At 43.4% G+C, this 10867-nt stretch overlaps 1 protein-coding gene across 1 annotated transcript; it reads left to right on the top strand.

Annotated features, from left to right (window-relative positions):
- Window positions 1-803: 803 nt before the first annotated feature.
- On the top strand, window positions 804-2388 carry LOC142208730 (E3 ubiquitin-protein ligase RNF182-like). Its single transcript, XM_075277412.1, has 2 exons — window positions 804-945; window positions 1178-2388. Exon 2 carries the CDS (start codon window positions 1226-1228, stop codon window positions 1925-1927), a length of 702 nt encoding a protein of 233 aa, XP_075133513.1. The 5' UTR covers window positions 804-945; window positions 1178-1225; the 3' UTR covers window positions 1928-2388.
- The last annotated feature ends 8479 nt before the right edge of the window (window positions 2389-10867 follow it).

The following is a 10867-nucleotide window of genomic DNA, read 5'->3' as shown; positions in this document are numbered from 1 at the left end:
CGACATCGCATCACAGTTCTTTCATCTGCAGTCTGTCTGCTTCCATTATACCTATAGGGAAACCACGAGTGTTTCCGTAAATATAACTGACATGCTGTGATTTCCAAAACCGCAACATTTTTGGAAATCGCAGCGTGTCCACCGCGCATATTTTACCGCATAGAGGTGATGGGATTTTCTAGAATCACATCCACTTTACTGTGACTGTAAAACACCACATTTCTTTCCGTGGCATTTCTACCACGCGTGGCCTGAGCCTCAATGTTTCTAATCACTGAAAACAAGCAGAGGACATGAATATGGTGAATAACTCGAACACAAAATGTAACAGAAAGAAGCAGAACTTTAATTATACAAATTTTTTTTTCCATAAAACTAGCACATTTTTTACAATCTCCGATTTTTCATTCCATCCCACATAAACAGCCGCAGCTTAAGATTTTGTGTACTGGACGGCCGCCAGAACTTTGTGCTTACGGAGCGAGGAGATTTTGTTTTACTGTCTCGTGTAGTTGTGTGCGCTGAGACGAAAATAAAATAAAAATTTATTTTTGATACCAGTATTGAATAGGTTAATATCCGTCACAGTGTTACCTGTGTGTAGCGGTCATATCCAGCCGTACAGAGTGGTGTATATAGGTCAGTGTATATGTCCTCCCTGCTTTCTGGCCGCAGATACTGCAGTATGATGAGATGGCTAGGTCTCGTCTCTCTGTTTCCATGACGACCACTGGGCTTATTCCATGTTGGCGTGATACGGAGCTGAGCTGCATCGCTCTACGTAACACCCTCCATCCTCCCTCAATACCTATTACTCTCGCTCCAGCCCACTTTTTATCACTGTCTCCTTCTTGCCATTCCGGTTTCACTGTCCCCCATTCCTGACTTCATCTCCCTCCGATTCTCTCCCTCTATGAAAACGGATTACTGCTGACGACTCAGGAGGTAGGTGGCGGCCCCCTCCCTTCCTAAAACAAACCCCTCGCTCCATCATCTGGTGTAGGTGGATCAGGGTTAGAGAGGAGCGTGCTTGCTGGATGTGGGAGTGCGTGTCAGGAGCTCATGTCATGTACGGAGGGGCTATCCTAACCTCCCATGTCCATCCCCTGATCAGCCCCATCAGCTATCTCGTCTCCTATAATAGATTGTTACTTTTTCTCTTGTTGTTTGTCCCCAGGGCCTGTCCTTCACCACCAGCCTGTGCTGCTCTATAGTCCTTGCCAAAATGACCAGCAGTGATGGGGACTCGTTGGAGCCACTACTTGGTCCTCTCGAGCTGGAGTGCAAGATCTGTTACAATGGCTTTGATACCAGGCAACATCGACCTAAAGTTCTGGGTTGTGATCACCGCATGTGTGCTCGCTGCCTGAAGAAGATGGCTTCGAACTGGGCTCAAAGCCCACCGGCTACAATATGTTGTCCGTTCTGCCGTCAAGAAACTGCACTTCCCGAGGATGTCCACCTTCTACCAGATGACAGTGGCCTGCTATCCAAACTCAGCTGCCATGAATGGATCCACAGACGTGGCTGCACCGTGGCACCCGAAGTGCTTCTGAGTCCCGGGGACTTGTGTCCTAATTCTTCCGAGTGCCTAGTCATCACTATCATGGAGGTCTCAGATGAGGCTCCAGAGCCTGGTGAGCAAACCCCGGTGCTAGACATCCTAAGAGTGAAGATCTCATCAAGTCTAGCATGGCTTCCTGGATCTTGTGTTCCTCCACGTTGCTGTCCTTGCAGGCCTGTGCCGCGAATCCTGCTAGGTTTCCTGTGCCTCGTGTATATCAGTTCACTGCCCCTTGGTGTTTATCTCATGATGACTGGGCATCTACTAGGCATCATCCTGGTCAGTCTAGTGCCATGCACCCTAATTCTCAGTCTTTTGTGCTATTGTTTCTGCCATGAGCTAGCTACCTGCCTTTCTGACTGACAACTTGAGTCTTGTACAGTCAACACTGATTGTGTCAAAACTGTGTCACCAGCATATCCCTTCACCCTCACTGACGGTGCCAAGCCTATGCCTCTAATACACTTTGGTGTGCCAAACCCATGCCCCATTTCTATTCCATCTGCATTATAACCCATATCATCAATAATAACAACCATGACTGCCTGTGCTCGCACATTGACAATCCGATCCTCCCACCCACTCTCCATCCCCATTATTATTCTATATCACATAATGTACTGATCAATTCCGACTACTATTTTTGGCATCCGCAACGTTTGTCATGTTCCTTTCCATATAATCATCCTAACAAAGCTGCAGTGTTAGTATGGTTTTACGTAATCAGCTGCTATGTATACTGGTGCCGCGGTACTGACCGGGTGGCTTCGCACGTATCAGAGTTCACAATATGGACAAATTTGCCTGACGTGGATTTTGTTGCAGATTGGCCACAGAATGGCTACGGATTCCACCCTTTGCAATGGAAATCTGCATAGAATGTCCAAGTCTAAGGCCCCAAGTAACAAAATGGAGGTAAAAATGGAAACGCTCACAATTCTGCGGTTAAAAATAACACGTTGCGTTTTTCAAAAACACTTAAGTTTTGGAAAACGCAACTTTTTCCCCCCACAATACCATCCAACTTGCTGGGCCTAAACGTCAGGGTAGGTTCACATGGCAGCCTCAAAATCCTCTCCAAAAACGGACACTATTGCAGTAATGGACGCTTCTTTTTCAGCAGGGACTGTTTTTGGAGAAGGTTTTGAGGTAAACTTCTTTCCCAATTCCTCTGTGTGAACATACCCCTAGACATACAGATTTCAGACAGATTTGTCCATAGCATTACATTCTGGCACATATGACGCCACCCTTCCATTTCCCCCCCTCTAAGCACCGTATACAACATCTATGTTTTCTTAACCCCCTTGGGCATCATCAATGGCAAGGACAAGGAGGAAATCCTCGATGGAATATCTATTAAATACTTGCCATCATTCACGGCAACGCTCGGAGAACTACGTATCACAGTGCAGAGCTTTGCCTTGACCTTGGCCCTGTTGTTTCATCAACCTAAGTGTAAAGTTAAAATCCATCCACAATTCCAGCATTTCTACTTACAAAGGCAATAAAATAACTCAGAGGACATTTCCAAGCCAAAACCCTTGAGACCAACCTGTTACATTGAGGAAACAAACGTATACATCACCACGCATGCAAGAGATTGGGGAGATCCGCATATGTATTACTGGAACCATCATTTTTGCATAAAACTATAATATGCAAAAAAAAAAAAGTCTTGTAGTAACATAAAACTACAGAGAATGCGATATAATGTGCAAACTATAGTATAGTATAAGAAGTGTCATGGGGTCATTCAGGATCGTTCCGGTATGCTGATAGGCAAGGGCTATGGCTTCTCATATTTATATGTATACTGGTATATTTTATTATCCATGCTAGCAAAATGATGTTGCAGATAAAGTGAGTTTATTTTCCATGGTCTACGTGTATTTCTTATGACGGTCACCTACATTACTGGCATGTCGGGTTATGATGTCCTAACGGATGGAAATCCATGGTGCCTATAGCAAGTCCAACGTTTTGGTCCGGCATTCTTAGTTTATAAGAATGGACACCTGTGAGATCCCATCATTATAGTCAATGGTGTCCCTCAGGCACTGCTGGTATCCACTATTTTAGCAATCCATGTGTGCACTGTTCTGGTCCTCTGATGGACCAGAACAATGGACAGAGTGGCACAAATGTGAACATAGTGTCAGCAAAATGCACCAGGATTCTGCTCACAAAATCTAGTATGTCTTGCATCACATTTATTGCGTGTCTAAGGTTGGGGACCCACTTTGCAGTAACAACCACGGCGCAGACATGCCACGATTTCCAAAACCGGCGCGGTTTTGGAAATCACAGCATGTCACGGAAATATCAGCGGTTTTCCCATAGATCTAAATGTAACAGAAAGTCCGCGGAGAAAGAACCATCTAGTAAGATGTCCCAAATCTGTCACTGTAATAAACTTGGGGCATCTTCTGCAGCCTGGTCTGGTTTTAGGCTACATAATACATAGTAATTATATAATTTTATGCTTACCATAAAATCACTATGATGGCCTGGAGCCTATAGGCTCCCAGGATTGTCTGGTATAGACTTCTATCACAGGCTACACTAGGCAGTCTGTTATAGAACCATAGCAATTTTATAATACATTGCAATGCATTAGCATTGCAGTGCATTGTATTAGTGATCAACCCCTCTTTCCCTAGAACGCATATAAAAGTACAAAAATAAAGTAAACCACAAACACATTAGATATCCCTGTGTCCAAAAACACCCTAATCTACAAACTTGATGGACTATGTAACTATGTAAATTAAGGGTATAGTTAGGGGGGGCAACAAGTGTATTTGCCCTGGGACCTATTTATCAGGGAATTGCCAACAAGCCACTTGTATGTATTTAGATGCAGAGTAAGGGCAGGAACAAAATCTTTGGCTCAGGGAGCAACACGGTGGCTCAGTGGATAGCACGGCAGCCTTGCAGCACTGGAGTCCTGGGATCGAATCCCGCCAGGAACAACATCTGCAGGGAGTTTGTATGTTCTCCCTGTGTTTACTTGGATTTCCTTCCATACTACAAAGACATACTGATAGGGAAAAAAAATGTACATTGTGATCTCTATATGGGGCTCACAATCTACATTAATAAAAATGGCAAAAAAAGGAATCATATAGGAAAGTTTATTCCACCCCATTCTGATTTTTTTTTTCCAGCTTTATAGTACATCATACAGAATATTATATGGTGTCATTAAGAAGTACAATTTGTCCCGCAAACATTAAGCCCTCGTACAGCACTGTGAAATGAAGATTAAAAAAAAAAAGTTATGGCATTTGGAAAATGGGGAGTAAAAAACAAAAATTGAAGAATGTTTACGGTGGGAAGGGGTTAAATAGTCACAAACTGTGCATAAGTCAATACTACAAGGGAATATAAGGTAAATTGTAATAGATCTTACCAAAGAAAAATGCTCCTTTCTCCAGTTAGCAGGCAGGTTTCCCATTCAAATAAACAGAATAAAATTTGTAGATATGTTGGTCCCAAAATGGGACAAATAAAATGTTTTTTAATTTTTTTTTTAAAATTTTTCTCTAACCATCTTAGTGGTGACATGTGTTGTCTTGATCAGTTGCCAATGGATACGACCATGAAGGTAGAAACTTTCTATAATCTGGGACTTGTCACAAACCCAACTATGATGTCGTTATTGTGGACAGGTTATCAGGGAGGAACACGACATGTATAAGAAGATAACCCGGATAACCCGGACACAATAAGGAAATCATGGCTGGGTTTCTGACAAGTCCCAGATCATAGAAAGATTCTGCATTCATGGTCATGTCCATTGGCAACGGATGTCACCACTAAGATGGTTAGAGAAAATCTATAACACTCTGCAAAATTTCTAATTATTAATATTTGCAAAAATTTTTTTAATTCTCCATAAATCTGAATATGATTATGTTCATGGGAAAACTTACCCCATCTAGAGCTGATCAGTGAGTGAAAGTCCAAAAATGAGGAATCTGAAATCTGCATCAATTCCTCTTCATTTGTGGCCGTCTGAATGGGCCCTAATAAACAGAGCAGAGAACTGCTGCAAAAACTGTTCTCCCTTGGGAGTACTTGACATGACCAAGCATTACACGGCCCTCACTCATTTCACCCTACAGGTGTTGTCCTCTGTAGATTTGGCCATAGAAAACAGTGAATGCCCCCCTAAAAGTATAACCCCCCCTTTAATGACCCCTATACAGTATTTTGACCTTTTATTGGCCCCTTACTGTATACTGCAACCTTTATTGGCCCCTCACACTGTATGTGGTCCTTTGATCATTCCCCTTTTAGTTATATTGGACCGCTAGCTATTGGATTACTCCAGGAAGTAGCAGCCAATGTCCACTTACCCATGCTCCTGCCCATGGTCTCCTCGGCTTCGGTATGAGCCTCTTGCTGTATATTACATCCCAATGGTGAGCAGTGTCAGGACATGATATCAGGAAAAGACGTGTGGACATTGTTCGGTGTGCAGTACCCCCTGAAAGCTGCAGGCAAAGAGGACTAGATACAAGAGACAAATATCAATCTTTGCTTAGAATGATAGAGTATATACAGAAATGAAACCTAATTATTTTGTCATTGTACATTTTTATTCTATTTTCTGTACATGGAGTGGCCAACTTGCCTGAGCTGCATTCAAAGATATGCTTTACAGCAGCCACACAGACAATAGGAACCCATAGCCTAGAGATGACCCATTGGGGCAAAACTGTCTCAGTAGCCCATAGTATGTGATAAGAAGTGATCTCTATAGAACAGGAAGTGTCAGTGAGATAACCCTCAATCACAATGAAGCTGCCTCAGCTTCTTCAACTGCCCTTCCCCATCTCCTCACAACTATTAGGGTCAGTGCACACACAGTTTTTTGGCGCGGATTTTGACGTTGAATCCGCTTCAAAATCAGCCTAAAAAAGCCTCCCAATAGAGTTCTATCGAGAGGCTTTTTTGGAGGCTGATTTTGAGGCGGATTTAGCGTCAAAATCAGTGCCAAAAAACTCTGTGTGCACTGACCCTTAATGAAGGACATTTGTTTTACTATATCTGTTTTATCATCACTAGACACGTCCATCCTGCATTCAGCTCCTCCCTCTGGGCAGTGTGAGGATCAACTAACACTGCCCAAGGGGAGGAGCTGAATGCAGGATGGGCGTGTTTAGTGATGATGCAGCAGTGCTCAGTAAAAAAAACTCCAGCTGTGCTCCAAGATCCTCATTTGAATAAAGAATAGAAGTTCTTTTTCTATGCATCCCTGGGGACCTGAAACTTAACAAAGGTATAGTTTGTATTCTGCTTACAGCATCTACAGCACTATGGGAGTAGCTGGGGGAAATGATAGACTCCCTTTAAAACATTTTTCTATCCCTGCACCCCAATCTGATTTTTCCCCACACCAATTTTTCATGCACAGTACCTTGAACACATCCATATAATCCTCAACTACTTATCAGATATTATATTAACTTATTGAGGTCTTGAGTTCCATGCTCTGCTACCAATCCCATGAGCAAAATATCACATGGACAGCTATAGGCAGAGCCAATGATAGACTCCCTTTAACTGCTTCTCACCTGTAGCGCCTCAGACTAGTCTATGCACACTGTGCTCTGGTAGTCTCAGATCACTGGTAAAGTCTCCTCATCATATGGTTTTCCACAATGACAGCAAGAGCACACTTCAACACAAAGGCACATATGAACACAGCCTAATGGAATATGATGAGTTTTTGCTAACGGCAGATTCCCCCCCCACCCACCAATAATAAATGAGACCCAATGTGCACAGGGTAGTCTGAGACAGTTCCATTCTTCCTGCACTCAGTCTGTTAAGCAGGACCTTTCTCCACCTCCACTTCTTTCTATCCTTTACTAGTCGCTTCTCCATTGATTCCAGCACAGTTGGAAATTTTTTCTCTTGCCCCCACCATTCTGGAGTAATATGTGTTTTTATCTCCAGCACACAATATGCTAATTAGGTTCTCTACTGTCATATGGGCAGCCCCAGACAGTCTGTTCCAGTCCAGAACACTCCCTTTGAAAGTAGGGAGCATATTTACAACATTATGTGCTGAAACTAACAGCACTGATTGCTCAGGGATGGTAGGAGCTAGAGAAACAAATCCAATTGTGCTGGAATCAGTGGAGCTGTGAATATTAAAGAATGCAAAGAATTGGAGTTTTTGGAGGAGGTGAAAAGTACGCTTATATCCATCATAATCACCATATAGTCCGGTCCAATAAGCTGGAGCCAATGAGTACCAACCATCTGCAACAATAAATACTAGCATCAATAAGTGACATGGAGGATTTAGGCCAGGTGTAGAATGGTGCATGGAAAAAATCTGAATTTCTAAATGCACCGAATAGACACTTTTCATCTCCCTTGGCACATATTGGCCCTTGGCATTCAGCCTATTGTAGATATCAAGGGCACTGCAAGCATGTTAAATATATTAAAATATAGTCAGAGATTACGGGTATATTTGATATTATGTAAAGGAGAGCAGTATTGTGGCTGAAGTGGGAGCTATAAATAAATCCCCTTGAGGATAGGACATTCACATTAAGCAGCTCTCGCTGTGCGGGAAACAAAGGTCAGAACATCTCGGTACATTCTGCATAATGGCTTAAGTACATAAAAGTGTTACCTGAAGCTCCCCGCAGACCTCATGATATACAACTCATTGTTATCTACACACCATGTGGGAACATGTGTATTTGGTGACCATGGACAAGCTGGTCACGGGGTCCATGTAGAAAGGTTCTGTCCTATGAATGATTTTTCTGCCCATTATAATGCATGCTCTATTTTTTTTTCTCCCATTTCTCTGCTTGTCTCAGCCGTGCGGGTCTATGGATCCTTGAGAAAAATAAAAAGAAAGGAAAGCACATAGACGTCAGCCGCGTTCTGTCCGTGCTTTATCTGTTTTCCCAAATCCATTCCTAGTTGATCCTGAGGAAAAAAGAAGACAATTTCCATCAAAAGAAATGGATCAAAAAATGGAAATACCTGATGCTAGAGAACCGGACCTTTTCCTCAGAACTTGGCTCGCCCACAATAGATTCAGGATGTCCACGTTTCTAGACGGACCGCATGGAAGATGATAAATACGCTGCAACTTACGACAAGTACTGATCCTGTGCCATTGCCCACATGGCAGCTGTACCAGCGCAACCACTATCTGGCCACTTTCAAATTGGCAAGCGAGTTTGTGAGGGTATCCGTTCCATTAGAATTACTATGCACTTCGATGGGACCAATCCACCATGGTTTCTTGGCCATATAATATCCTCATGTCTTTGACCACATTCCCCAAGTTCTTTCAGGATGGGGAAGCTGACTTGACCCCAAGCCAATACGCAGACTCTGTCTTTTCATGCACAAATCTTGTCTCTTGTCCGGAGTTCAAGAGGCTATAAAAACTTGACCAGGTGGTATAGGTTCCTGTCCACTTGCATTCCCTAATGTCATCAGTCTCCCACTGAGGAGGACAAGGACCTTTGCACTACTTTGGCTGGAAATACTCAATTCTTGTTCCTTTTTGAAGACAAATTTGAGCTAACAGATCCAATTCCACCATTGCCTTTCAGTCTGGGCCTCTTTCTACTTCATCTCAGCATCATATTCTTTTTATATACCGGAGATCTGTGGTTTGACACCTTATCAACAATTCCTGCACTGTGGAGATAGCCTTCCATGCTGACCATTGGACGCTAGTTCAGCAGGGTCCAGAAGGTGCAGTGAATGGTGGACCTTACTGCCTCAATCCATGTTACAGGTGACTCATTTCAGAAGACCTGGTTTTGTCCCAATTCCAGGGCTCCACAAGAATTCAGATCCCTTGTCAATCGTTTGCCGTTTTATCTAGGATTTAAGGTAACAATAGGACTTTCATCTTTCTCCAGCTGGATATTCATCTACTCTACACCATCCTTCCTGGAAGCTTGTTGAGACCGATTCTATACCACTCCCTTCTGACTATTTCCATGCCATTCGCACCTCTCCTTACCTTTCTTAATTTATTTTCACTCTCTTCTTCCCCCCATGTAGGGCATACCTGAGGACTATGTTCGGCTTGCCTGGTCCTCTAATATATAGACATGTCAGGTCCTCCAGAGGGACTATCTGTTACTTCACTTCACTCCAGATAACTGATAAGGGTCCTGAATACGGAAGCCCCCTTTACATGAAAACAGTGTGAGAATTCGGGTACAACCCCATTTTGTGACAGCCCTAGGTGGCCATAAAGTGCACTCATGTGCCATAGGGGAGCTTGTCATAAAGGTTATCAAGTGGGCACAATTTTGTAATCAATACCGGCAGCATCTAAAAACCTCATCGCACAAGTGTGGTTTTCTATCAGCACAACCTTGGATTGTACCCTAAAGTGTTGTACGATCATCATAAGCAATGGGCAGATTAATTAGTAATGGCTTAAAGCACCCAGAATATCCTCCGACCCCAGAGGTAGACAGGTTAGGGCAGACCTGGGCAAAGTCCGGCCCCCGGGCCATATCCGGCCCTCTGACTGATTCAGTCCGGCCCGCACAGCTTTGACTAGGGAGGCGTGTCTATGGGGGCGTGTCTAGGGGGCGTGTCTTAGTGCCGGCCGAAGATGGAGATGTGGAGCGTGTCATAAAGTAGTGAGAGATGTAAGGTGAGCTGCAGGGTGGAGAGAGAGAGAGTGTGTCTATGTGTGCGTGTCTATATGTGTGTCTGTCTATATGTGTCTATGTGTGTGTGTCTATATGTGTGTGCCTGTCTATATGTGTGCCTGTCTATATGTGTCTGTATGTGTGCCTGTCTATATGTGTCTGTATGTGTGTCTGTCTATATGTGTCTGTATGTGTGTCTGTCTATATGTGTGTGCCTGTCTATATGTGTGCCTGTCTATGTGTCTATATGTGTGCCTGTCTATGTGTCTGTATGTGTGCCTGCCTATATGTGTCTGTATGTGTGTCTGTCTATATGTGTGTGCCTGTCTATATGTGTGCCTGTCTATATGTGTGCCTGTCTATGTGTCTATATGTGTGCCTGTCTATATGTGTCTGTATGTGTGCCTGTCTATGTGTCTGTATGTGTGTCTGTCTATATGTGTCTGTATGTGTGTCTGTCTATATGTGTGTGCCTGTCTATATGTGTGCCTGTCTATGTGTCTGTATGTGTGCCTGTCTATGTGTCTGTATGTGTGCCTGTCTATATGTGTGTCTGTCTATATGTGTGCCTGTCTATATGTGTGTCTGTCTATGTCTGTCTGTCTATATATGTGTGTGTGTGTCTCAGTAACCT

This window comes from Leptodactylus fuscus, chromosome 6 (assembly GCF_031893055.1).
Source record: "Leptodactylus fuscus isolate aLepFus1 chromosome 6, aLepFus1.hap2, whole genome shotgun sequence".
Classification (NCBI taxonomy): domain Eukaryota; kingdom Metazoa; phylum Chordata; class Amphibia; order Anura; family Leptodactylidae; genus Leptodactylus; species Leptodactylus fuscus.
Note: the sequence above shows the minus strand (reverse complement) of the source record. Positions and strands in the feature narration are given on the sequence as shown.